At 42.6% G+C, this 27,965-nt stretch overlaps 3 protein-coding genes across 4 annotated transcripts in view; 2 read left to right on the forward strand and 1 right to left on the reverse strand.

Annotated features, from left to right (window-relative positions):
- Window positions 1–2,749, forward strand: part of REEP1 (receptor accessory protein 1) — a 44,722-nt gene extending 41,973 nt beyond the window's left edge. The window contains exon 11 of the mRNA XM_085314607.1: window positions 257–2,749. Within this exon, the coding sequence (XP_085170733.1) occupies window positions 257–328 (72 nt within the window). The 3' untranslated portion in view covers window positions 329–2,749. The remainder of the gene's footprint in view (window positions 1–256) is intronic.
- A 2,276-nt stretch (window positions 2,750–5,025) lies between these two features.
- Window positions 5,026–6,968, reverse strand: MRPL35 (mitochondrial ribosomal protein L35). The gene is made up of 4 exons (XM_085314697.1): window positions 6,899–6,968; window positions 6,588–6,750; window positions 5,640–5,784; window positions 5,026–5,394 (listed from the first exon to the last, which is right to left on the reverse strand). The coding sequence occupies exons 1-4, from the start codon at window positions 6,930–6,932 to the stop codon at window positions 5,206–5,208; spliced, it is 531 nt and encodes a 176-aa protein (XP_085170823.1). The 5' UTR covers window positions 6,933–6,968; the 3' UTR covers window positions 5,026–5,205.
- Window positions 6,969–7,238: 270 nt separating this feature from the next.
- IMMT (inner membrane mitochondrial protein) lies at window positions 7,239–27,897 on the forward strand. 2 transcript variants are annotated; one of them, XM_085314695.1, is made up of 15 exons: window positions 7,239–7,392; window positions 11,477–11,553; window positions 11,962–12,151; window positions 13,731–13,851; window positions 14,522–14,602; window positions 15,708–15,809; window positions 18,101–18,237; window positions 19,153–19,256; window positions 19,636–19,771; window positions 20,209–20,338; window positions 23,272–23,286; window positions 24,784–25,007; window positions 25,928–26,059; window positions 26,451–26,580; window positions 26,945–27,897. In XM_085314695.1, exons 1-15 carry the CDS (start codon window positions 7,348–7,350, stop codon window positions 27,550–27,552), a joined length of 2,232 nt encoding a protein of 743 aa, XP_085170821.1. In that variant the 5' UTR covers window positions 7,239–7,347; the 3' UTR covers window positions 27,553–27,897. The 2 variants fall into 2 exon arrangements, with proteins under 2 accessions (XP_085170821.1, XP_085170822.1); XM_085314696.1 differs by lacking the exon at window positions 23,272–23,286.
- Window positions 27,898–27,965: the final 68 nt, after the last annotated feature.

Below are 27,965 nucleotides of genomic sequence, written 5' to 3' on the forward strand. Positions count from 1 at the left end.
GCTCCTAAGCCCGTTGCACAATTAGCAACCTTTAGCCATGCCTTTTTCCAAGGTGGTGGTGGTGTAACCTGGATAAAGGCCTACACCAATTTTCTTAAAAGGGGTAATCCTCAGCTGGATTTATTAATGATCTTTAGGGCTAAGGATCTGCTTCTCTCTTTCTTCACACCTGAAACAGGATAATTAGCAGAGGCACYATGTGAAGAACAAACTTTTTCCTGCTACGCTAATGAAGTTTTCTCTTCCTTTTCTGCAGGCACCGCCTAGAACCCTTAGACCTCGCTTCAGGAAGAAAAGTACCTCGTCCTCCGCCACTGAAACAATGTGAGTGCAATGAGCCAATAGCACCAAGATCCACAGAATGTCTCTCTTCTGCCTTAAAGAGCTACGTGTTCATAATGTAGAAAACAGCAGTGGGATGGATGTGCTTCGATGTACAGCATTGTAGACATGGCCTTTCTCTCTCCTCTCTCTGTAGCCTTCTGTTAAACGCTTCTACACGCATTTGTCCGCAACGTGGTTAGGGCAATCTGACAGATCCCTGCAGAGTACGAGTCCTTGTTTCATACGCAGAATATACACCCGCTCACGCTACTCCTGTAGGGCTGTACATTTATAATTCTTATTTGTGTCTGCATAGCTCTAGCTCTGTGAATGCACAGTAAAAACAAAACTAATCAATTGCTCACGATGATACATTAACAGTGTATTTACTTATGGCTTTATCATTAATGAAGTGCATTTGCAGAAGCCATGGATTTCTCTTCCCTCTCTTCCTCCTCAAGAATGTGAATGATGATAGAGCAAATGTTGAATTATTTTGACTGTACAAAATGTCCACGATTCATTAGTGAAAGCTGAACTGCAACTCCATTTCTCTTTCTGCAAATCAATCACGTGTTCTGAGAAAATGATTGTGCTAAAAATGTAGAGACAGACCCACTTAGAGAGGATGAGGAAGAGATGCTCAAGAGAAAATTAATGGTTTCAGCAACGTAATGAAGGAGGAGTCTTAATTTTGATCAGTCTGAGCCAAGAGAGTATTGTGTGGAAAATGATGGAGGCTAGAAGAACTAAATCGTATTGCTTGTTGCAAATGTTCTACTGCCAGTTTTAAAGTATGAGTAAGCCAGGCTCATAATAGCTGCAGCAACAGAAGTTAGAATGATTTTAGTGACTTATTTCCAGGGGAAAAAAAATGCACCTTTCTCCCCAACATGTAACAACTTCAGCTCTAGTGTTCTGCTTTCCTGGTGTGGTGCTGGAGTTTTACTTACACCAGCAGAGCGGGGCATTGAGTCTGAGCTACCTTTTGAGTCCTGCAGTTTTGCCTGTAGCATGGAGTTTGGTTAGAATCACAAGAACCAGATTGAATGGTGTATTTGTATCCATATATAAATGAGAAATATAAAAGAAGAGGAAGACGTTGTAGGATTTGTGTATTTGTGCTTCAAGTTGGTGTCTCTTGTAAGTGTTGAGCATGTGAAATTCACACATAAGTTAACTACGTGACTCTTTGTGTTTGCTCTCAGACCTGTCTCATAGACTAGAAAAACATTTAGCATTACGCAGAAGTGCCATCACTAACGGATCAATACACGGACGTGATTAGGAATAGCACTGTTGATCTCATGCAGGTGCAGCAGTCCAGGATGCCAGTAGCCGGTTGGAGTGTATCAGGCTCAGAAGTAAATCTGAAGTGGCCTTTAAAAACTTTTCTCTGCCGGATATGCGTCCGTATCCCAGTTTTCCCTTTCTAATGCATCCTCAAGGTTTTCCCCAGAGCTTCCAGGGTATGTGGGGAAGAGAGGAATAAACTATGCGCACACACAAATGTTTATCTGACCTGGCTAGGAAGCGAGAAAACAAGCAGGTATTTCCTGCATTTGCCACAGTATTTGGCTCCCTTACCTGAGAATTTTATTTCTTTTACATGTGCTAATTCAATCATATTTTGAAATTGATAAGAAGGAAAAAGCTTTCAGAAGGTAAACTGAAAACAAAATCTGTCTAAATAGCAATTGCAAAAAAGTCAATCCTTAGAAGATACACAGTAAAAGCTTTGAGGAGCTAACCTTGTGTGTTTTATTTTTAAGCAGCTTTAGAGTTTATTTGATTTCTTTTGGCGTTTATTTGATTTCCTTTGGCGAACATTTAAAGAAAAAAAAACTGCTTGCAGTGTTAGCAGAAAATAAAATCCTGTTGCAGGCAAGCTATGTTTCCCTGCTATGCAATAGGCTGCCATAAAATAAAAAAGCTGACAAGTTTGCACTCAATTATGCCAAAAAATTAAAAACATCGAGCTACATAACATCTGACAAATTCTATTCTCAGACACGCTGTATTAACATTGATTCTCACTAAAATTATTAAATGTGCGTCTAATCTGCTGTTTTACTGTAAACTTGACTGTTTAGATTTTCTTAAGTGCTGAGGTGAAATTGTTGACAAGGGAGTTGCCTTATATCTCTCAAAACATTCACTGTATAAATGAGAAAAAAAGACTTTTCATATCTCTGGCAAAAATATATTAATTTATCAGCTGAGCTGTATATTTGTGTATAGACAGACAGGAAATGTGAATGCCTAAACACTTGCACTTAGTGCTGTAGTGTTCTGTATACAGAATAGTGGTCATTCGCTTTTAATTCCTCATATTCCACACACAGGTTGTTTACAGATGTTGCCCCAACTTTGTCATTTTACTGCTTGGCTATTGCATTTATTCAGAATAAACACCAGCCATGAAGTTTTTGTTCCAGTTTTTCTCTTCAAGTCTCTGCCAAGGAACAAGCCTGATTCAGCAGCGAGTCGTGTTCCTACTCTGCTGCTGACCCCTCGTGGCAAACCAGTTTGCCAAGCTCGATCAGACAGAGGATTCACAGGTGGCCGGATCCTTAGACATCGTGTCACAGGACAGCAGCGCTTAGCTTCCTCCCACCTCCAGCTACGGGGGTTAGCTCTGCACCTTGCAGATKGCTCACTCCTCCTTAGCTATACCTAGAATAGCTACAGATCGGGGATTCCCGGGGTTAAGTAAGAAAAGCCTGTTAACAGAGGCCATCGGGYAGCTGGCCTCCGCAGTCATTCCTATAGAGCAGGCACCACCTTCTGACTTCTCAGCAGATGGCCTGGAGCACATAACCCTAAGAGTTATAGGCCAGCCCTGGAAAAGACAACCTTAGATCAGGATAAGGGTGCTCTCACATGAAACGTTCATTATTGTGTGCAAGTAAAATTGAGGCTCTGAAGATAAGGAAACTTCAGCTGAAGATGTTCTGTGGTAAGCAGACCTGTGAGTTACCATAAATTCACCTCAATTATAAACAGAATAACCGTGGAGCAGCTCAGTGCAATCTTCCATACTGCCATTCTCCTCTTGGGGCCAGCATCAGTGCAGTTGCAGTGGCTGCCAACTGCTGAATCAGGGTCATGCCAAATACAGACAAGATTTCATGCCTAATCACTGCAACTTTGATATAATCCCACATCAATCTAAATTGTGTAAGTGCAAACCCAGCACAAAAGGAAAAGAAAATCAGGTTATTTGTTCCTAATGAGAGGGGAGAAAGCTGCTTAGAGAGATATAATGCTCCTTAGCCTCATGTAAACAACCTGCTGCCTCTGACTGCTCTCTGAAATACGTGTTCTCCTGTCGTAATGAAATCTATGTACTTGTGACTGAATGCTTGTTATTCACGGTCTCCCTTTTGCTGTTTGTTCTGGGTACCAGTTTTGCATCTAGCACCATATCTGAAGTAGCAGAGAACACTCTGTTGGGATTTGCATTTATACAAACTATTTAAGAATCCTAACTGTGCACTTCATGTGATTTTCTTTCCTGTGATCAGTAGAAGAGATCTGTGATGAAATAGTATACTTAATGCCTCACCAGGATGGACATTACAACAGTATTCCAAAGGTTGATGTTTTGCTGGTTTTGTTATACTGCTCGATATACATCTTGAATAAAGTCTTAATCTTTTCTTTTAAAAAATAAAGGAGAAAACATCTTTATTCTGTTCAATGTATCTGGCAGGCCAGAATAATTACTTTTACTGCTGTATTATTTTTATTTCAATTCTGGCTAACTGTATATAGATGTATTCAGGAAGTGCTGCATGCCCTTCAGAACTTTTCTCTGTATGATGAACTGGAAAAAATACAGCTACTGAACACTCTGAGTAACCAGTGAATTCATTGAAACACTACAGTCTTGTACAGCAAACCATCTCAACAGGTGGCTCTGGAGCCCATAACCAGAAACTATCTGCGTAAAATTGTTAGTGAATATTTTGAAGCTGCTGCTAGAGCAACTGCTTTTCACTCACTCGCTGCAGTTATCAACGCTATAGAGAATGCGCCCATGATCTAGCCTTTACCAAAACCAGAAACTAGTCAAATCTCACACTGCAAAAGGACTCTGCATATCTCTGATCCCATGTATGTGTGGAAGGATTTATTACAATATGCAGTGCAAGGTATAATTAGAGTAGGTTAGAAAATATTCAGAATTGACTCCTTGAGGATGTAGAGTAGGACCCAAAGAATCTATTCCACCATTCAAAAATAGCTCAAATAATAAACTTTAAGTCCTGTAAAGAAGTTCTGTAATTAAATTTGGCTAATATTAAAGAATTCAGTTAACAAAACTGCACGTAACCATGTAATGCCTGCTTTTCTGTGCTCCCCAGCATAGGAGACATGACAGCAATCTATCCAGTACCCTAACAGGCAGCAGTGCTAAAATGGGACCCTCCTCTCCTTTCCTCCCCTTCCCCAAGGAAACTCCATTCAGGGAGCTACCAACAGGTATGGACATAGCAAAAAAAATCTTGAGGTTATCTAAATAGGTTTCTTTAGAAAATTTTAAGGTTAAGTATTTTTAATTTTTCACTGTCTTTCGGTGATGCTTAAACTGTGTTCATCCACATACTTGCTACACTCAAGAATTCCAGCCAAGAGACTTCACAACATGTAGGTGACCTGACCTCTGCCAAGTAAAATACAAGTTACTGCTCAGAATATTCTTGAACATTCCTTTATTTTGGCCATTGAGACTCATAATTTTGTCCAGATAATATAGGTGTATTTATTCCTAAAATAATCAGGCATTACTGATTTATCTTTGGAAATAGATAAAGGAGACATATTCCATATAACATCACCTGTTTCCTAGAGGTATGATAAAATGAAACAAGATTTCTACAAACGAAGATTTGTGCGATCATGGTACTTCTGATAGGGATCATCAACGTACCAATTTCTTCTCTTCCAAAAAGAAGTGGTCATTTTATCTAGGAGTTTACATTGCGTTTTGTTGCACAACACCAGCTCTCTCAAGCGCTTTTTCTGGGCAGCTGACTTTTTCCACAATTTTTTCTTGTAACCAGCCTGCCAGAAGAAAATACATGAAAGAATTTTAAGGCAGATTGCTGCATATACAAATATAGTAATACTGACGAGCAAGCCAAAACAAATCATTCTGCTTTCAGGAAGTCAAGAGTCTAYGTTTTTTAATTATTTTTTAAACCTCCATACTAGCTACATTCTTCTATCAGAAAGGAGGACAATTAGCTCACTGTCTGTAAAGAACAAACACTTCACAAGAACGTAAAGAACATTGAAAAAAGCCTTACCTTTCGCCTTACCCAAAGGCCATTGTGCAGTCGGAGAAACCTATCGATTACAGCTTTCACGGATTTCCTCTTTCCCTTCCGTAAGCTACAGTATGTGAGAGTCCTCACTGGCTGCTGAAGTATACTTGGAAGTAGAGATGTGACACTATAGAGAGAAAAAAGGGGGAGGGAATATACAGGGATAAAATATCTTTTTCCTAAAATTAAATTGCTGTATTTTTCTCATAATGAGAAACCAGAAGCAGTTCTGACTTGTCTGAAAAAGCTTAAGAGCAGATCTAACATCACAATACACTAATWATTCAGCAAACAGGCAGTTTGCTGAATTCTAGCTAAAATTAATCCCAAAGTCATTGTTCCATAAACAAAAGTTTATTAAAAAAGTGATTAAGAACTCAAAGATAAACACAGAAGTATTAAATTCTCAAAATGTTAAGATTCTAACAAGCAAGAGTCWCTTGCCAATTATAACAAGCCTAATTGCAAAGCAAAGTGTATGTATGCAAAGCATATTCTGTTTTACATCTTTTCCCAAGCACTACGCTTTAACAGAAGGAGGAGACTTTGGATTAAAATATAGTCCTGTTTGCCACAGTAAAAAGCAGCWCAAGAAGTTTTTCAAACAAAGAGGAAACTTGCTTTGCGTCGGTGTCAAAGATAAGAYGGAGTCTGGTCAAAATTTGGATTTAATACTAAAGCGCTTTTCCTCGCGACCTTGCCTTGTATTAAYAGCTCTCTGCTGGTTTCCTCCTGCTGATTCAGCGCTAGCTCAAGCTGTTTTGACACGGATCGGATCGAAATTAAAACGTCGCCCGAGGGCCGCCGCGGCAGCCCACCGGCAGAGCTGCCCCAACCCCACCGGACGCTGCGAAGCGCCACGGGAGAGAGCGAGCGCAGCGCGGCCGCCGCCGCCCACCTCCTCGGGTCCGCCCCGCGCCCACGCCGTACCTGCCGAGCAGGGAGCGGGCCCCGCCGCCGCGCGGCACCAGACTCTTCACAGAGGCCGCTGCCGGCGCCCGCGCTCCTCCGACGCGCGGCGCGGAGAGGCCCGACGCGCAGCGGGCGCGGCCGAGCGCCAGCGCGGCCCCGGCCCGCAGCGGCCGCAGCAGCCCTGCAGAGAGGAGAGCATGAGGGGAAGCGGCGGCGGCCCCGTCCCGCCTCGCGCTGCCATTTCCAGAGCCCGGCGCCCCCCGCCAACATGGCGGCTCCGCTCCGCTCCCCTCAGCGGCGCGCGCAGCCCCCGCCCAACCGCCACCCACCCGCCAGGGCGCCCCGCGCCGCCGCCGCCGCCATGGCCCCACGCCTCCCGGCTACGGCGGCCGCCGAAGGACACGGGGCGGGGCAGAGCCCGGCAGCTGCGTAGAGCCACTGCGCCTGCGCCAACGATGACTGCGGATACGAGCGCACTGAGCCGCGCAGCGAGCTCTGCCGGGGCGGGGCCCTGAGCTACCGGAGCGAGGGCACCCCGGCACCGCCCCGCGCATGCGCCACCGCGGCAGGCGCCGCACGAGCGCTCATTTGCATACTGCCCCTTCCTGGCGCTCTGATTGGGCGCGGGGGTCGGCCGCACCCTCCCCGCCTGGCGGTTGCCGCGCACGCGCACCGGGCGCTGCCCGCGAGCGGGGGGCGGAGCCTAAAGCGGCGCTGGGAGTTACCGCGCACGGCGCCTTCCCGCAACCTCCCCCCGGCCGCGACCGGCGCCGAGGCGATGCTGCGTGCGTGTCACCGAGCGGGGGTCGCAGTGGCCGCGCAGGTGAGCGAGGCGGGAAGGAGGGAGCCGCGCAGCCGCGGCGGAGCGCCGTGACTCATCCTCGCCGTCGCCTGACCTCCGCCCGCGGCCGGCGAGGCCGCACTGCCCGCCTCGCGGCGCCGCGGGGAGCGGGCTGGGCCGCTCCGCTCCACTCCGCGGGCGGGGGGGAATCGAGGCCGTGGGGGGAAAGGAGACGGCGCGGGGCGGGGGGTGATATGAGGCGCGGCGCGTCCTCTAATAGCGGCTCACCCCTCTCTGAATGACTCCGTGAGCGCGGGGCGCGATTGGCTGCTCCGCCGCTGAGCGACGGCGGTGAACGCCAATGAGRCCCCTCTGGGGGCGGGCGCTGCTCGGTGGTTGGTCGAATGTACTGCAAGGCCCGGGGTGTACCGCGCCGGCCCGGACTGTGGGCAGGGCCGCCCGCAAGGCATGCCGGTCCTTGTAGTCTCCTATGGCGGCTTTGCGGGCGTCCGCGGGGCATGCCGGGATTTCCCGCCGGGAACTGCGGGGGGGGAGGCGTACTGGACCTGCGCGGCGCGGTGCACGCCGGGAGCTGTAGGCCGCGCTGGGGGGGCCTGTTAGTGACAGGCCTTAATAAGGGACAAATCGCTGCAATTTTTTAAAGAACAGAATTAAGCTTTTAATTATATGGTGTATGATGACTGACATTGGGGCAATCTGCTTCTGTGTTGTGACGTTAAGATAATCCTTTGCAGGTCAAAAATCCAGTCATCGGCAGAGCTGAAACCGGTTGGGACTGTGAGGCGGCAGGTCCTCGAGGACGTCCTCGAGCAGAGCGTAGCTGTCTGCGCCGCTACTAAAGCTACTGCCCTTCGCTAGAGAGAGCAGAGCAGCATGAGGGCCTGGCTATAGGGAATCCTCATGGTAGAGAGCTAGTGGTAGAGACTGGTTTAGGTTTTAGCCTTCCTTCATCAGTGAGCTCTGTGAGTGGGAGAATCAGCAATTTTGTTAATGAGTAAGTTAAACTTGTGTGTCCAGGTGGGTTTTGAGCRTCTCTGAGYGTGCGYGTTGTGACAATTTCATAGAGGTTTTCAAGTACATGTGCAGTGCTGYGGAGAAACTCTTCTTGCCTCATTTGGAATACTTACAGTTTTCTTTGAAAATAAACACAAGCTTCTTTTAGAAGGTATGATATTGGTGGCAGAACTCTTGAATGATGGCAAAAAGACTTTTAGTTCTGTAGTCTGATATCCTTGTTTTGCATAACCTCTATCAAAGCCAAGGCCAGTTTCCTCTAAAGTTTCTGTTCTGCTCTTTCTGTTTAAATACACAATACAGTGTTGCAGGAAACTACATGTTTTACAGGCTTTGTTCTATGTGGACACTTGAGCCTTGTCATTAGAAGACTAAGTTTTTATCCAGGGCTGAATGAGTGCAGAGGATGGCGTATCCTCTGCCCTGTGTCTGACTGCTCAAAGTTATACACAAAGTATGAACCTGTGAGACAGGTGTTTGGTTTGTTTTTCAAAAGTTTGGCTGTGCTGTGCTCTATCTGTYCTGAGGGCTTTGCTGGAGCCAGCTCATATGAATAACCTCAAATGCYGGATTCACTGGAGTTTTATTATATCAACTGGACTGCAAGTATGGTGTGCCTTGCAAAAGGATTCTTGTAGTAATGTAATAGCGGATAATGAATGTAAAATAATAAGCATTTAAGATGTTGGATGAAACAAATAGCACAAAGAAGCATTGGAGTAGGAGGTAGAAGTGGTGACAACTGCTCTCCAGCGTCCTTGCGCCCAGGGATCTGCACTGTCAGCTTGATTCCTTATCAAAAGGAATTGTTGTTCCGCAGAACAGCAAGCAATTTATTGCTRCCTCTTTACAAGAAGTAGCAACATACAGGTGATATAATTCTTTCAAATCCTTGGGGACTTTGTCAGTTTTTAGATCTCTAACATTTATTTCTGGTAAACTCCTGGTAATTATGCAAAACAGAGATTAGAAAGTTCTTGTAATTCTCCAAATCAAGATTATGCAATGAATATAAGTAAGATGGTGAAAGTGGCCAAAAGAGAGCAATGTTACTTTAGAAACTTGCCTGTGACTTTTGGAGGCAATAGTGTATTTGGTCGTGAAGGAGAAGATCAGGCTTGGGCTTCTGTTTATAAAACATCAGTGCTTAAAGATTTTAGTTTGTCATTGCGTGGTCGGCAGTGGAATTTTTTACGTGTTGCATCTTCAAAAAAAAAAAAAAAAACAGTTGAGCCTTGCTTAGGTTTTAGATTATTGTTCTCACTTGATAGGAGTGCGGGAGTCTGACAGTGTAGACTGAATGCCTGYGTTTCTCTTGCTCTCATCTCAAAGCAACTATGAATAAATGTGGCAACTTATTTTTATTTRGAAAAGAAAAAAGGAAATTCCTCATGACGGACAAGCCCCAGTGCTCAACAAAGAGAATCAAGTTTTCTCCTGCGTCCTGCTTGATTCCTAAATRCTGCCTGTAGGAAAAGATGTGTTTACTAAAGGTGGGAGGGCAAAATGGGTAGAGTGTATTTGCCATCATGAGGTATGAGTTGTTATCATATAGGTGTGAAAAATAATGAACTGGAGCACATACTAATATTACACTTAATACTCTCCTGAAAGCCTAGTGAGGACAGCTCTGAGCAAAGGCTTATTTTCAGAGAAGCATTGGTCACAGTAAAGTTCCAGAAGGGACTGAAATTCCAGTCTGAAGAGATTAACGTAAAATAACTTTTTTTCCCCTCACTTTAGCATTATCCATACAGTTCAACTGAATAAAATATTTTGCTTGTTCTGTATTTAGGGGTGTAATAAGGACTTACTGAGAGTCAGAAACACGTGCAAGAGTGGATTGCATTATTTAAGAGGCTTTTATTAATAAAGGTCAATTTAACAGGAGCAGTAAATCCTCAGTGCATGCTTCTGGGAGAATCAAGTCTAATAAACTTATTCTGTAGTGTTTTTGATTTGTGTTTTTGTGTTTCCTTGCTGCCCATCATAAACCAGAAAATGAAAACATTGAGCACAGTTAAGGCTTGTAAAGTTTTCCGGCATGAGAAGTGCATGCTTCCCCTTGCTGCACGCATGCTCCTGTTACTTATTAAACAGTTTTGGCTGATGTTCTGGAAAGAATAAGAATTCAGGGTTGCTGCCCTTCCTCTCTGTGCTGTTGGATGATAGGAGCTAAACCACAAGATTTGTGTGTTTTGTTTATATCCAGATGTAAAAGGAAATAGAGGAACTTCTCTTATTTGATTATGTTTTAGTCAAACTATCTTTTTTTTTTTTTTAAGAAAAATTGCCTAGTTACCTAGAAGACCTCAGCTAGGGGAGAAGCTCCTTTTGCATGCTGATGTCCCGTGAGACCTGTATTCCTCTTCCAGCAGTTCCTGTTTAAAAAAACTGAAGGAGATGGAGTTGTTTTCCTAACTGTTCGTATTAGCGTAGTTTAACAAGTCTTTCTGGTCGACCTTCATTTTCAGCTGAGATATAAAGAAGATAAAAATCTTGAGTGATGTGCTCTTTATTAACTAGAGTCTACTGCAATACTACTCTTTTGTATAGCAATTTCATTTATATTATGATTTGATCTCCCTCTTGAAAGCAGTTGCGTTATTAGTTCTTTCCCAGAGAAAGTTTGGAGTTGCAAGGTGGGCATCCCAAGCTCAAGAAGAAAAACTTTTATCTCTTCAGAAATGAAAATAGTTTAAAACAAGTGTTATCACCCTCTGTGCTGGTCATGGCTGGGCTGCTCTAGTTCATGAATCTTGATTAATGCAGTGGTGCTATCCAAGCTGGAGGTATGAAGCATAAGTAGGCAAAATAAATGAAGAAATAAGTTGGGCTGGTTTTTTTTGTTTGTTTGTTTGTTTGCTTGTTTTTCAAAATGAACCACCTTTAGCTTGCAAGCTGCTTTTGTGAAGATTCTCTGTCTCAGGAAAACAGAGTCTAACATTGCTGCTTTAGTACCAGCTGCCACTTTTCCTCAGAATATGTGCAAGATGTGATGATAAAACAAGCCAATCTGTTGCTTTTGTTGGAGTGAAGTGACATTTAGATGTGTTCACCGCTTGATTCTTGCCTTCTCCATCCCTTGCAGAATTGCCGGTGTGGGAGAGCTTCACTCCGTCCATTACGGCAGTGCCGTGGATATGCTACCGCGCCAGGAGAATCTGGGTACGTAATAGGTGTTGGAGGGTGGAGTTGACTCGAGTCATATTTGCCAAGAGTGAATTTGCTTCTGYGCTTTACAGGAAGCAAATTGGTAGTAGTGGTTGTTTAGTAACTTTCATTCTCGTGGCTTTTGTATGTCGATTGCTTGATTCAGTCAGATTTAAGTGAAGCTTATCAAGGTGATGGTTATTTAGAAGGAAGACTCTCAAGAGTGAGGTTGTGGGTTGTTGTCTTGCTTTGTATGGTGCTAGGGATGCTSTGGGGCTCGGAGTGATTTAAGGCGGGTTTATTTGTTGGCAAACTTTTGGAACAAAGTATAGGCTTAAAGGTTTAAAATCTATTTGATGATTGCTTGTCATATTACTGATATGATTTGCATAAACAGCTTTTGCTCCTTTCTCCCCCACCYAGTTTTTCTGTAGGTAAAATTATTGGTGCAAGTGTCTTGTTTGTGGGTGGAGGAATAGGTGGAACTATCTTGTACGCCAGCTATGATGCTCATTTCCGGGAAAASGTAGAGAAGGCTGTTCCCTACTCCGATAAACTCTTTGAGATGGCACTTGGGCCTGCGCCATATAGCYTAACGGTGCCAAAGAAATCGGTAAGTGTTTTGCCTTCACCTCCACTCCATTTTCTTCYTCTTATAGAGAGAATAGCTGCTCTTAATTTTCAAATTCCAGTTATGTTTAGCATGTACTAAGTTTAGAATTACTAACTGAGCACTATCATGAATTAGAGTTGTAGATTTTTGCTCTTCTTCAAAAAGGTACTGAACTACATAGTAGAGTCATCAGTGTCAGTAGATTTTGTGATCCCACAGAAAGGGGAAGTCTCCATCTGTGAACCTGACTCTGCATTCAAACCAAGACTAGAAATTGAATCTAAAAATTTCTCCTTCATCTAAGAGAAAATACTTTCTGGTAAAACAAGAAAGCTGAAAAGCTACTCTGCCCATGCCTGTTCTGAGCTTTCAGAAGCTGTTTGACCCACAAGAAGACCAAAATATTTTTAATTTGAGTTTAAGAAAKCTGTCCTAAATGGAATGGGAAAGTACGGCTTATTGATTAACCAAACTGTGTCTCATCTGGGTTTAGCTATAGTTCCCTTGTGATCATCCAAGTTCTTATTGCCTCTCAGGCACYGAGTACACCCAAATTGTGACAAACACAGGGATCAGACAATAAAATTGTCATCTGCCCAGTTATGGCTCTAGCTTAAATGTTTTTGTTCTTGCCTTTGGGCTTTGTATGCTGGATAGGAAGAGATGAGTATCGTAAAACCTTGCAATACTTTACACTTGAGCAAGACTTCATGTGCCTGCACACCAGCATCTGAGCCTTTCAAAGGGAAATCAGTGAGGCCGTGCAAACTGGATTCTTCTATGTCTGTCAAATCCATTCCATGCCTGTAGGTTCTTCGGTTCGATGATATTCAGATAAAATATTTGTGTGTATTTTTTTTTAAAACACATCTTTAATTATGCAGTCGTTTATCTTTAAAACAATTCTATTCTTTTTCCACACTACAATTTGAAAAATCTTTATCTAGGAACCCAAGAGGTTGGGCTGAGGGGTGGCTCATAACTGTCAGTGAGCAAAAAATCACATTTGAGGGAACAYTGGCACAGTTAGCTGAAAAACTGAAGTTGGATTGGGAAGAGTGATGGCATAACATGTTTTGAGGATAACTCTTGAGGGGTATGAAGGGAATGTGTAGACTGAATTAATTTAAGATATTTTTTAATGGTCTAAATAAGGTTCAATGGGATAGTTAAAAGATAATTTCTGGGGCTGTTTCAGACCTTCATGTGCAGGTGATCTTTATAGTTAGTCTCTGCATTATCTATTTTCTGTAGTGTTTCAAAACACTGAGAAGTGTTTGTAATGTTTGGGGCATGAAATGATTTGCTTTTTCTGCATGCCTTAATAAACTTTTGTTTGTACTGAACATTGCTACTGCTGTACRTTCTGTTCTGGAGAGGTGAAGACTACATGGATTCTCTCAATTTAAAAACAAGGGCAAGAAAATATGTGGCCTTGTTACTGTTTGCATATGTACATTGAAGTTTAGATTTATGGAGAGTCATCTGGACACACAAATGTTCTTTTCCATTGTAATGGACTCAGTGAGACACAGGCTGTTTAGAAAGCTGATAATATTTCTTATTTTTGATCTTCAAGATACAGCAAGGCCCACTGAAGATCTCATCTGTAGCAGAAGTAATGAAAGAATCTAAACAGCCCGTTACTAAATCCCAGAAGAGCAAAACAGAAGCTGCTGCTTCTTCAGAAGAAAAGGAAGGTAACTTTACTGAATGTCCTGTAGAGTGAAGCAAAATAGCTAATGTTACCCTATATCATAACTTTATAGTAAATTAAAGTAGTCTTATGGAGTGGTTGAAGATGAATATAATTTCTTAGAAACTTTCTATTCTAGTCATAAGAAAATTTGCCTAAAACGGCTTTTGCTTTATTCTTGGATTAGTTTTTAGGAAGCTTATTTATCTTCTAGAACACTTTGGAATCAAATATAAACAACAGCTGTCCTTCATGTTTTACATACAAGACTCAGCAGGAAGAGCATTGGGGTGCTGGGCTTTGAGGGGATTTGTCTCCTTTTAAACAAGTGCAAGACGCTTACTCAGGGATAATTGCAAACTACTTTTTAGCCAGATCAAATAGAATTAGTTTAGAGAGGAGCAGCTATCATCCTTTTCCCTTTGTTTGTCATATCCAGTGAAGTTCTGTATGTGGAAGTGCTGTATGTGGTTGCTGTCTTTGATCTTCACTTTATTAAAAAGGTGTTTGTTCCATAGAGGGGAATGCAATTCTCTTTTCCCAGAAATAATAATGAGTATCCAAATAGTTAAAAAAAAAGAAAGAGAGAGAGAGAGAGAAAGCCTGTACATCTCTGTATTTACCTTATAGCATGTATGTACTAACTGATTTTGTCCTATAACTGTGCTTGACAGCAGGCACAACTGCAGCTCAGGTCATCTCTGCAACAGGTGAAGCCGTGTCAGTGCCAGCTCCTGGAATGCAGACTGAAGGAGGTAAAAAAAAAAAAAAAAATCATATGCACAAACACCATGAAGCAAAACAGAAACTTGTTACCTTGAATGCAGAAATTCTTGTGCTGTCCTGTTTTAAAGATGCGGCCCTCTGTGGCTTTTSCAGAAGGAGGAACTTTGATGATCTGTTAATGAGACTTTTTGCATACTAAGAAGCTGAGATTGATACCTAGGACAAGTGTAGCTGTGAACTTGAGAAGAAAGCCTRCCTTTTTTCTTGTACTGACAGGAAAACTGTACAGTGCTCTCTGCCTCTGCTCTTTGTGGCTTTCCTAATTCAGAAAAGCACGTGTGTCCAGAGCTGTGTGAAGAAACTGAACTTAGTATTGAACACTGTATAAGAAACACTCATTTCTCTATGGTAGTCTCTTTCAGATAAGATTATTTTAATTTCTTTACGTATCATCAGGTTTTATAAAAGATATACCAACCGTGAGTAAATTCATTCTTCAGAGTTGGCATCAGCATTAAAAGGTTTCATGGCGTTTTTTGTTGCAGCATGAGTCTGGGAGCTGAGACATCTGGCCTCCTCAGTTTGTCTGCACATTTGCTGTTGATCTTCAGAGAATCACTTAGCTCAGTGCTCACTCTCTGTTTTGGAGAGCAGAAGTGTCCTCTGTAGCCTCAGGCTGGGGAATAGAATATAATCTTGATTCACCTTTTCCCCGATCTTTCTTTACTTTGGCTGAATGCTCCAAGCATGCCAAAGGAGCACTGAAAAAAACATGAGCGAATAGTCACTTAAAGACTAAACTTGGACCCATAAGGTTTTTTTGACTTCTTGTTTTATCTTTCACTTTTCAGTTCTGTATATTATTGGAACTAGAGAGCATAAGATTTACAGGTGCTTGTGAGGTACCCACACAACTATCTTTAATTTTGAAAAGCTTTGAAACTAGCCTTTGATGTTATAGGTATAAAAAATCTTGAGGTAGTTCCAGGATGGCTTTGTGCAGCAGTTAGATTTACGGAACAACACTAACTATGAAAATTGATTTTTGAATAGAAAGTTACTTCCCTACAAATAGYACATTTACTAATTCAGAGCATCCACTCACACAGTTCAACTCTTCTTGTTCTTGAATAGATAAAGAACATGAAGATTCTCATGCAGTAAAAGAGCGGTCACCAGAGGAAGTTGCAGCCCGGCTTGCCCAGCAGGACAAAGAGGAACAAGAGAAGATATCAGGTAAGTCTGTACCATTAAATGACTGCTGCCTTAGTTTTTCTGTGTGTTATGTGCATAAACAACAAAACAATTTGCTGGACTGTATTAGCTTTAAGAGTCTAAATTACTTACATAGCCCAGTTTTACCTGTATTGTTTTGGCAGAATGAGCTGTGCTCAAGCTTYGTAGTGGCCCTCCATTGCTCTTTCCCCAGTTTGTCAAGATCTTTCTTACACTGGGGTCTAAAAATGAGACACAGTATTGCGGGTGCGGTCTCAGTGCCAGTTAGAAGGGAGTAATTTTTCCCTTGACCCGTTGGATACGCTGTTGTTGGTGCAGCCCAGTTCACAGTTAGGCTTCATTGCTGTTGATTCATGTTGTTTRCCATCCCCTAGGATGCCCACGTCCTGCTTTATAGAGCTGCTACCTAGATTTTTTTGGTGATAACTCAGCAGCACTGTGTCAAGACACTGAAGAGTTACTTACAGGTTCTGCATTGGACGCTGTGACCAGTCCTTGCTCAGATTTTAAGATGAACAGATCTGTTAATCCAAATGCTCTTGGAGCAGCCATGCTACTAAGAGGTTGGCTGCCGTTTCCCATGTCCTGCAGCTTTTGTCCTTCTTGTGCATCTTGCTCAAAACAATGAATTTTGTTTTTCTTCTACTTTGCTTATTAGTTTTTATATACTTCTAGGCTTCTGTTTGGTTTTGGTGTTGGTGCAGCAAGGTTCTTTAGTCAGGAGTTTTGGGTTGTTTCCTGGTTGGCTTCAGGGGCAGCCAGAGAAATAGGGAAGTGTTTTTGGTAGATAGTGTTTTGCTGTCTAGTATATCTGGGCAAGTCTGTGGCCAGCTAYCTTGAGATTTCTCTTCTGAAACCAAACCCAGCCCAGGCTTCAGGTTGTCTGGTAATGCTAGAGTACTTGTGTGTTCTCCTTAGCTAGCCTTGATGGGGATGGGGGGGAGACCGACTTCTTGAAGTGAAGGGATGTTGAAGAACTAATTGTGAATTGGGAGAGATGTGAGTACAGCTGGCTGCGATGGCTCTGCAGACCTGCAGCAAGGGAAGGAGTCTCTGGTGGAGAGGTAGAGTAGAGGTGTTAACTGCATTGGTACACAACAGCTATTTTAGAAAAAATATTGTAATGTTCCTTACTGTATTTAAAGTAAGTGAAAGTATATAGCTGACTATGTAGTTAGAGCAAGCTTTAAAGGGAGTTTAATCATACTGAGGTATGGATGTACTTTAGCCTGTCTTGAGAGCTGTAACCTTTTCATTTTGTTGATCTCATTKTGTTTGGAAAGAACTGATCTTGGAAAAGATGCTGGTAGCGAGCTGGGTCTCATCTGACCTGCCCACACCCTGGGCAGGTGAACTTGGTCTTGGCAAACGTGCCGGCCACGCTCAGACTTCCCTGGGTGCTTTGGGCCTCAGCTGAAGCCCACGCCTGGGCGTGCTGTTGCGTGAGTGACAGGAAYGGTATACGAGCCTGGCTTCACAGGCTCAGAGCCACATTTAGCTCCCTGCAGACGTTCTTGTTGTGGTCTGCTGCYGCTTGTTACTGTTCAGGACTTTGTCTGGTTTAGAAGAGCCCTGGCAAAGGCTTAATAGAAACAAGAACTGTGGCATTAGCTGTTTGCTTCTTGCAAAGACTTTGTTACAAGTGAAGAAGTTAGGGTGTTACRCTGAAAAAAAACCCAAAGGAATATTTACTGGGAAGGTGGATTTACTTGTCCCACTATTTGGAAATAAATGTCTGGCTGCAGTAGCTGATAATTCTGATTAACTGTTATGCTTTAGATCCTTCTTAAATAATTAATAGGTCATTCGTGCTTACATACCAACAGGAATAGATAGTTGCTTCCACTGCTTTCTCAGCTGCGAAGAAAAACTTTTTCCTTGTGGAAGGTGGGAATATACCCTTAACTTTCTCTTGTTAACCATTTTAACAAGCGAAGATGGAAAATAGCTATTGTATTAAATGCATCTCCCTGCAAAAGCATGATACAGCAATTCCATTGAATGTCTTTATTGACTGAATAGTTATTAAATAATTATAATTTATTTMCAGAGTGAACTGTTGTAAGTGCAGGCTCATGGCTTCTTACTCATTTGCTAAAAAAAGGATCGTATTCTGATGACCTTTCCTCTTCTGTAGGCTGCAGCATAGTTCCCAAACTGACCAGGTCTTTTGTGTCACGGAAAATAATGTAAGGAGGCAGTTGCAGAAATGCGGAGGATGTAATATGTCACTTTACTAATTGTAAGACTCTTTTCTTTTCCTTATAGTTTAATTCAGTGTATTTTTCCAGCCCTTGCAGCAACTTTAGAAGGAGCCCTAAGCAATRCAGCCCGTATAACCCTCCAGGCAATTACTGCACAAGAGTCTGCTGTGCAAGCTGTGAATGCCCATGCACAAATACTAAAGGAGGCAATGGACAATTCTGAGGTAAATTGGACAAATTATCCTGTGTTCAGCGAACTTTTTCATCTTACAGTTAAAGTTGGAAGGTTTTCTTGCAGCATCTCTTTATCACAGTTTTAACTCATTATTCTTTCCACTTGTGCAGTTTAATAGTAAAGTGTTTATGCTTTTGACTTTTTTTTGTTTTTCCAAAGCTCCTTTCCTTCCATTYTGCAAGTAGATTAATTCAAGTTATATATTGATAGTCTTGACAGTTAATGCTTTGTTGTATTTTTATTTCCAACCCCGTTTTTATCTAACTATAGGTAGGGTGCCATACTATGTACCCCGATAACTGTTAAACCATTCCCTTTGCCAAAGTCTTCCTGGTGGATTGTTCTTCCCTTAGTCTGGAATACATTTGCTGTGTCTGGAGATGACTGTGGGCTTGTGGTTCTGGTGCCCCAACATCTGGGTTTGTGTAGAACCGCTGCTTTTTAGGTCTGGAGCAGGTGATACAATCTAGTGGTTAATTAAACGAACGGGGCATATGCACAAACTATATGAGCACTCAAAATCTAATCTTGTAGTTAGTAAAACTAACTAGTAAAGAAGAAAAGATCTTAATGAGAGTTTTTGTTTTTTATCCTTAAAATTGTTTTTAATTTCAGTACATGTATAGGTTTCCCCAAATACCATAACACTATGCAGGAGCTTGAGAATCGCTTTGTGCAAAAATGACTGTTGCTTAAGTGGAACAAAATGGAAGAATCAAACAGAATATAATATTGAGAGGGAAAAAAACATTTTTAAAAATTCCAGCTGTGTTGGTGTTAAAAAAAGTGAATGTTGCTCAGTTTTCAAACAGAATTATTTTAGGAACTTCTGAATCTCTCCTTTTTTGATAACTTTTTTTAGTGGTTGTCATTACTGTAATTAGAAATCTCTGGGTTTTTTTAGACTGCTGGGGAGAAAAAATCAACTCAGTGGCGCACTCTGGAGGAAGCATTGAAGGACCGTAGAAGAGCAGTGGATGAAGCTGCTGATGCCCTTCTGAAAGCCAAGTATGTTGCTTGTCTTTAGGGCTTATSAAGGGGTAAGGTAACATCACCCATGTGACTGCTGGCGTAAATCGATGAGTTTCTAGAAGGTACATAGGGTCACCTATTTACATATCAAACTGATCTATTTAGGCTAAATCAAAAAAGCTAAGTCACATGTCTTAATTTATAGTTTGTACTTCTTTGGTATCTGTGCTCATAGTCTTTAGTGTACCAAAGAGTCTGAAACAATCTTATTCCTCTTTTTCTTCTACCATAGAGCTAGTAGATGGGAAACATCAGCAGAGCTGTCTGGTGAAATGCAGGAAATAAGAAGTAAACTTTTGCCTGGGGTTGTGTTGTAAGGCGTGTATGAGTTGTAATTGGCAGCTTCTCCTTTCAGAGAAGAGTTAGAGAAGATGAAAGGTGTCATTGAGAATGCCAAGAAGTCTCAGATCGCAGGAGCAAAATCTCACATACTTGCTGCAGAAGAAAATCTTCATCACATGATAGTCGACTTGGACAACGTAGTGAAAAAGGTAAGTATTAGCYTGCTAGCCCACTATTAGTTTAGCCTCACAGTTTAGTGAGAGGAGGGCAGCTGTCASAGGGCTAACTTGCTACACTTATACGATAGCTGTAAGCTGGTCCAGAAGCAAAAATTATTCTGTAGCAGAGGAAGAGAGCTAGGTATCTTTGAAGGTATAGACTAAAYTTATGATACTCCTTGGGTCTTGTCCAGGCTATAGAGTGATTTTCTAGTTACAGTGCMCATGACAGAGAATGGGCTTGTGATAGTTCCAGCAAATAATTACGATGTACGAGAGACTTAATATCACGGAGCGTCCTTCTCCAGGTGCTTTACGTGGGGCTGGAGGATAACCACCACTCACCTGGCTCCTGCTCTTGAATTATTTGTTTCTGGCTTCAATATTTGCCTTGAAAAATAAACATAATCTTATTTTGTTTGTTGTAGGTTCAGGCAGCACAATCTGAGGCTAAGATAGTAGCTCAATATCACGAGCTTGTGGCTACAGCTAGAGAAGAATTTCAGCGAGAACTTGATAGTATCACTCCAGATGTGCAGCCTGGCTGGAAGGGGCTAAGTAAGTCTCTGATTGCAGCTTTTTTTTGGAAGTCTGTTACATGCTAGTCATTTTGTTTGCCAGTATTTCTACGATTATGACCACTCRATCAAATGTCCAGCTTCCTGTTTTCTATGTTGTTTGGTTGGTTAGAAGTTAAAATTAATTCACAATTAAAACAAGCAGTCCAAAGCAGGTATTACAGAGTACCTTAACTTTATAAACTACCTGCACTATTTGAAATTTCACAAAATGCAGCTCTTGTTTAAAAAGCTACATGATCTTTATCTTACATCTCTTCCCTCCCCTGGTAGTCCAGGAATAGAGCCCAGGAAGTCCATGTCTTCCAGAGGAGAGCAAGGCAGATTGAATTTCAGCCAGGGATGTTCTCAGTAAAGTGCAGTTACTCAGAGTTAGCATCTGTCTTGTTTCTATTAACATGAATTTACGGTGGCAGTAGAATAGCTATAGAACAGCTATAACTGAGTCCCTGCTTCCACAATAAATGAATTTGGCTCTATGACTTCTAATATTGTAGCATACTGTACTGCATGACACTAAGTGCTGATTTGGTAWAAATTCTGATTCAGAGTTGTGCACCACCACTGTTGGTGGCATGTGTGGTGGGGTTTTTTGTTGTTATTGGGGGTTTTTTTGGTAATTAATGCATTATGTTTTAGCAAGTTTTTGTTACTGTGGAAGGAAAAACAATACCTAAACACATTATAAAGGCAGCATAAAAATCTGTCGCATGCTTTACCCGACTTGAGAAACAGTCTTGTGATCACTCCAGATTTGGGTCAAATTTGTACTGCTCAGTGATCAAGTAGTTMTGTGATTGTAGTTCTGTGATAATCTGCATGGTTATGGTGTAATAAGGAGCTCCCAGATTTTCTCTAGGTCATCACTGAAATGATAGGTAAACTAGAACAGAGATAACTTACTGTTCTTTTTGAATAGTGAGCAGCTACTGCAACAGCTTATTAGTGACTGTCAGATTARATACATGCCGAATGTTCTCTCCCTATAAAATTACAGTTCTAGATGCATTTTGTGATGCGAGAAGCTTATGCTTAGTCTTTTGCCTTACTCAGGTGGTGTTACGTGCATACGTAAGTGTTGCTTCTCATATGTATAGTTAGCACTGAGCTGTTACTGGGAACCAGRAACTTTTTTCTTTGTGTTTAAGAACAAGAAACAACCACCAGAAACTCATCTCACCTGCTCAGTTTCCTCCTTTTCYCTTCTGTACCCTACCTATTGTAGCGTATGTTATTTCTACATTAAATTGACACAGTAACTTATATTGAACTACAGCCCATGTTGCCCCAAAGCAGTAAATAGATGTCTTCTGTTTTTTCTGCTAATAGTGCTACAGTTCTTTGCCTGAAATCTGGACATCTTATGGGCTAGCATTTGTTTGAGGTGCTTGGACTTTCCAACCTGTCCTCTTTTCTGCTTTCTAATAATAGAAAAAAGTGAAATGGAAGTCAAAAGTTATGCTAGATTCTCTTCTTCTCTTATTAGAGGAATAAAAATGTGTTACCTTGAGCTGTCAGAAACATTCTTATACTGCAATGCTGCAGAAGGCAAGCAGGGAAGGAATCAGACTCAYGATCAGGTTGTGATGGCTTAATAAGTCAGCTCATCCACAGCGATCGTCTCTGCACACGCTTTGCCCACAGGAGATGTGACTTGGATTAATGACTCTCATTTTAAAGACAAGCAAAGCTGCAGCAGGTTGAGTGTGTGCATATACCATTACTGTGGATAAGCTGTTGCAAGAACTTGATTGTGGTACTTCCATGGAACAGTTACTGCCTGTTTTAACACAAAACAAGAAACATGCTTAAAACAATCCACATAATCCCAAGCAATTTTGTTACATAAAATATACTAAGTGATCTAAGTTCTRATTTTTTTTTAAAGTCTCAGTGTTTTAAGGAAGTTACTATAACTTCATTTCTGAATCACAGCAGATGTATTTTTAGATGCAGCACCTGCTGTTGTTAGTACTGCATAATGCAGCTTTCCCAAAGTACGAAGTGAAGTATTGAAACATGTTCTTAATGCTACGTTATACTTTAAAAACAGACTTTAGTCTGCAGATCACTTTTGTAGCTAAAGAAAGGTACCAGATCTCTGAAATGGTGGATTTTTTTGTAAAAGTTTCAAACAAATGGAGGAAAAACATTTTTAAATTAATGAACTATTTGCAGGGCTTGCTGTGCTGCCTTAAATATGCAGTCTCTTGAGGTAGTAGAGTTTTGTAGAAAAAAATAGAATTATAACAACAGAACAGTCAGGGCTTTTTTCCTTTTCTTTACCTAAGAACATGAAAACAGCTCTAGACTTTTCTTACCTGGGCGCTGGTCTAAAGGGACTGCTTTTTGGTGATGTGGAGGAGAGGGAATCTCCTGGTAGCTCCTGTGCAYTCCTTTTCAGACTGGGGTGACCCCCTTAAGTATAGGGGACTGACTGGTTAGGGTCAGTGACTCCCTGCTTGTAGTCTGCTGCATGGGAATTTTGTTCCTTCAGGTATTTAGTTACACCATCACCGAGGGCTTCTGATTTAGGAGAACCTGGAAATGTCAGATTAAAAACTGCAGTATCATGTTGCACTTTTCTACTGCAAACTTGTATTCCTTGCTTTGGCTGAACTGTTGCTGTTTATCTGCGCTGCTCCTTTGCTAGGACTGTTAAACATCGATCTATGGGTTTCTACAGGTGATTTTAGTGGTTATGGGATGTTTTGGGCTACATCTTGCGTGTGATGTACAGAGACTTTTATATTCACCATAATGTTCTTTCTAAGTCCCTAAAGACCTGGACTCATGTTTAAGTTACTCTGAATAGGAAGCTATTGGTAGCTGGTTTCCATATTAGCTCTGCATGACCAACTTGCTGCTGTGAATGTGCATTAACTCTTCCAACCTCTCCTCTTTCTGTTGCAGAGATAACTGATTTAGGTGAGTTGCTGTACCTTTGTCCCGTCTTGTCAATGTCATCTCTCTTCTTCGTCCTTTTTTTGTTTGTGGTGTTGTACATTGTTGATACTACATGTAGTTTAAAGCAAAGTGGTGAAGTGCTGCATTCCTAAAGCCTTTCAGACCAAGGTATGCTTTGGGATCCTCTCCACTCACTTTGCACGGGTAGCTTAAACCGCAGACTTTGTCTAACRGCACTTCTAGGTGAGTGGGATTGCTGGCTTGTAAAAGCCAAGTTTGTTTCTCTGTGTGTTTAAGCCTGTCTGTGTGTGCTGATGAGATTCAAAGGGGAATGAGAAACTTAGATCTAAACCAGCTATGTGATAGCTTTGTTTGCAAAGCCAAGGAGGGCCACTCTGAAGGGTCCCCAAAAAGGATTCATTTAATTTGAAGTTGGTTTGATTCTCTGAACRTGATTTTACCTTATTCTTTGAAAGTCTTTTAATCTTACCGATTTTCAAAGCATTGATAGGCTTTTTGATTGAAAGGGGGGGGGAAAGAACCTCAGAATCAAACCTAATTTAAAACTGCAGTGCAGTGAAAAAACAGCCTAAGTTCGACAGCTGAGCTGCTTAGGGCGCTGCTGGTCACTGGCACCGTCCCGCAGAGCCCTCCCGCCCCGGCCCCTTCTGCAGCACTCACCAGCAGAGTGCCTGGAGGGCTCTTGGATTTCGCTTGCTTTGGCCCCTGCAGGAGTAGTTCTTTTTTTCCTGAGTAATCCCAGGTTTGCCACACGGAGCAAGGTAATTTAGCTGGCAGACTTGGCAGTCGGGATGAAAGTCTGAGCTGCAGCATTTTACAGAGCGTGTTCCAGTCTCAGGTCACCGAATTAGTGGGTGTTGCAGGCAGAGYTTGTATCCTCCTCTCCCAGGGAAAAAAGGTAGCAAACTTGTTAGCAGATGCAAATSTAGTTGTGGCTGCTACAGCTATCTGAGGAGCTAAACCTGAAAGGTACAAATCTGGATAAGAAATCTGATCGTAAACAGTTGGTCTGGAGAAGTGTTCAACGGATAATGTTRTTTTGGCTTTCTTTCACAATCACTTTGGTGTTCTCTGGGTCAAATTTCTTTAAGCTGTTCCTCTCGGTACCCAGCTAGATAAGTCAGCACAGTTTTACACATCCTGGTGGAAAATACACAGTAGTGTAAAGAGCAAGGAAATGGGCAGTGTTGTCAAGAGTCTGTTCCCGTTGAGATGTAACATGGATACGGGAGCACGAGTAATGGGTGTGAATCATGACAAAGGAGTAATTTCTCTGCTAATGACAGGAAGTGCTTGCCTGCAGGTGTGGTTCAGAAAGAACCTGGCAGGGCATGAGTACGGCTCCAAGGGGGGCTTTGCTTCACGGGCTCTGAATCTCTTTCCGTAAAAGAAGGGAGCTGGTTAACGGCGAGGAGCTGCGCAGCCGGGGGTGGAAGGCGAGCAGCACTGTGGCGCGGTCTCCCTCCAGACCTTCCTGACRCCCCGTGTTTCCTTTAGCTGGCCAGTTATCCACGGACGACCTGAACTCTCTCATTGCGCACGCCCATCGTCGCATCGACCAGTTAAACAAGGAGCTGGCCGAGCAGCGGGTGAGAGAGCAGCAGCACATCGAGTCGGCCCTGGAGAAGCAAAAAGTAGAAGATAAAAAGGCACTTGAGGCAGCTGTGGCCAAAGCACTAGAGCATCACAAAAGCGAGATTGAAATTGAACAGGAAAAAAAGGTAAACTGGAGTAACTCACCCATCTGAGTACCAAAAAGAGTGTGGTAGAACTAGAAAAAGTGCACGTAAGAGCAAACGGGATGTTATGGACGTGGGCCCCCTGCTAGGCTAAGCTTGGAAAAAAGATGTTGAGCAGGACTGATGATTTTATCCATCAAAATGTTGATCTGACCCAGTGCGGCTGCCTTCGGGTCTGTAGCCCTTCTGTCCTGCCTCCTTGCAGGAGGTGTCTGCRCATTTGTCCACTGCGTGCTGTGCTTTGGTGTTTGGGATTTGATTTCTTTCAGAAAGACTGTGAAAACTGCTTACAACTTGAATGCAGCTTTGGCTATTGAGGATGTACAACTTCAGCACATAGAAATCTAGGCCCCTGGATTTTTTTTTTTTAACCTTTTGAGATACTGTACTGTAAGCAGCCACTTGTGCTAAAAGCTACTGCTATTTCCACATACATATTTCAGAAAAAGAGACAAAACATTGGCCATTAGTCAGAAAATTTGCATTGATTTGAGTGAAACTAAGGATTTTACCTGCAAGCTATTAGTTCCGAATACTGCAGTGACTGATGTTAATTTAGAGCTCTTTTTTGTCCAAATCTGAACCGTTTTCACTGCATTTAAGGGAGTTTTAAAGCAGTTTGTCAGGTCAGTGTATTTTTAATATAATACTTTGATACCCCCCACTAAGCATGTAGTGAGTATAACTACCTATTACTGGCATTGTGGACTATGGAGCTATTCTTTCAATGAAGAAAAGCCTCAGCTTAAGAGGGACTTCCAGAGCTTTTTAAGGTGAAACAGAAATCCCATTGACAGAGCCTATAAAATGCACCCTAAGTAACCACTGAGGGATAACAGCATAATCCTGGTTGTTGGTAAACCATTGAGAAACTGCTGTAACAGCTGCTGCTTTGGGTACAGATTGAAGAAGTCCGAGAGGTGATGGAAAGTGAAATGAGGACCCAGCTCCGGCGGCAGGCTGCTGCCCACACAGATCATCTGAGAGATGTTCTTAAGATCCAGGAACAGGAACTGAAAGTGGAATTTGAGCAGGTAAGGGAGTAAAGTGCCCAAATAAATTAGGTGGTGGTTCTGTTGAATGCCTCTGGGCCCCTTRCAAAACAGGCATCTCACAGGACAAGGGTCCTGAACCATCTTCCAGAACACTGGCGTGTAGGCAGGGACCGAAGCCTGCTYGTCTGGAAGAGATGAAGAGTATATATAGTGCTTGAACATCTGAGTTTTATGGCTTCTCCTAAAAGCTTTTGCTKTAGGTGAAGATTTCTTGGTAACTGTAAAAGCAGTAGTTGTTAAATTCACCCCAACAGGGCTTCTTATGGGTACACCGTATGTAATGCATGCATTGTCCCAGACACAAATATCTAATTTGTGAAGATCGTTAATACAGTTAAATAGGTATCACTGTTCCATCTCTCTGTTCCAGAACTTATCAGAAAAACTCAGTGAACAAGAAATGCAATTCAGACGCCTTACTCAGGAGCAACTTGACAACTTCACGTTGGATATAAACACTGCCTATGCCAGACTGAAAGGAATCGAGCAAGCGGTTGAGAGTGAGCACTGAAACCTTATCGGACTGGGGCCAAGATCCCCCAAGGCCGGTTACCAAACTGGGGCGCCTAAACGCAGGATGAGGGGTGCAGCCAGGGGCTGCAGCCTCGCTGCTGTGCTGAGCGCCTAACACATCTCAGCTGCAGAAGCCCAGAGCTGTCTAGCTCTTCTTACRTGCGGGGAGCATCCGATACCGGACTGTGGATCAGACTTCCTCTGACCACAGATGTTAAGGGTGCTGCTTTTGAAAATGAACTCTCTGGGGCAGGGAGAGGGTGGCTTTTGCTGCTTATGTTCAAACAGTTAAGTGGTTAGTACTTTGCGTATGCTCCCAGCTAACTGTCCCCTTCTCGGCATATTTCCCAGGTCACGCTGTTGCAGAGGAGGAAGCCAGAAAGGCCCACCAGCTGTGGCTTTCAGTCGAAGCACTAAAATACTGCATGAAAACAGCCTCTGGGGATAGTCCCACCGAACCACTGGAGAGYGCGGTGAAGGCCATCAAAGCCAGTTGTTCCGACAACGTATTTACAGAAGCCTTGACAGCAGCTCTCCCTCAGGAGTCCCTGACACGGGGCGTGTACAGTGAGGAGGCCCTCAGAGCACGTTTCTATGCAGTTCAAAAACTGGCAAAAAGAGTGGCTATGATTGACGAAACGAGGAACAGCTTGTACCAATACTTCCTGTCGTACCTGCAGTCTCTTCTTGTGTTTCACCCTCAGCAGCTGAAGCCACCTGCTGAGCTCAGCCCTGATGATCTGGATACATTTAAGTTACTGTCTTACGCTTCCTATTGCATTGAACGYGGAGATCTGGAGCTGGCAGCTAAGTTTGTCAACCAGTTAAAAGGCGAGTCTAGGAGAGTGGCACACGACTGGCTGACTGAGGCTCGAACGACCCTAGAAACAAAACAAATTGTGGATATCCTGACGGCATACGCCAGTGCCGTGGGGTTAGGAACAACTCAAGTGCAGTGAGCTAGSAGTATAGTTTTGGAGGCAGTTCATAATTGGTTGTGCTGGGAAGAAATTCAACAATCTCCAAGGGTTGCAAACTAAGCAGCTGGCAGGGGCTGGAAGCCTCAAATCAAAGCRCGGGTACGGTCTTGTTTCCTTGCACGGTATTTAACTTCACCACCTGCTGCATTTGTATTGGTTTTGAGTTATCATGACAACCAACTTCAGGAAGCTTCTCCACAATTTGTGTAACAATTTTGTTGCCCCGTCTTACCAAGAGGGCTTATGATCCAACCAAAATGATGTTTGTAACCTACCAGTAATGATTTGCCACTTTGTCAGCTGAATAAAACAAAATTTCAACCACTTTCTCCTGATGTTCAGTTTCCTCTTTAAAATCAACTATGGATGACAGCTGATAGTATTACAACAGT

The sequence above is a fragment of the Rhea americana genome, unplaced genomic scaffold (genome assembly GCF_003343005.1).
Source record: "Rhea americana isolate MKP2758 unplaced genomic scaffold, rheAme1 scaffold_41, whole genome shotgun sequence".
Taxonomy (NCBI): domain Eukaryota; kingdom Metazoa; phylum Chordata; class Aves; order Rheiformes; family Rheidae; genus Rhea; species Rhea americana.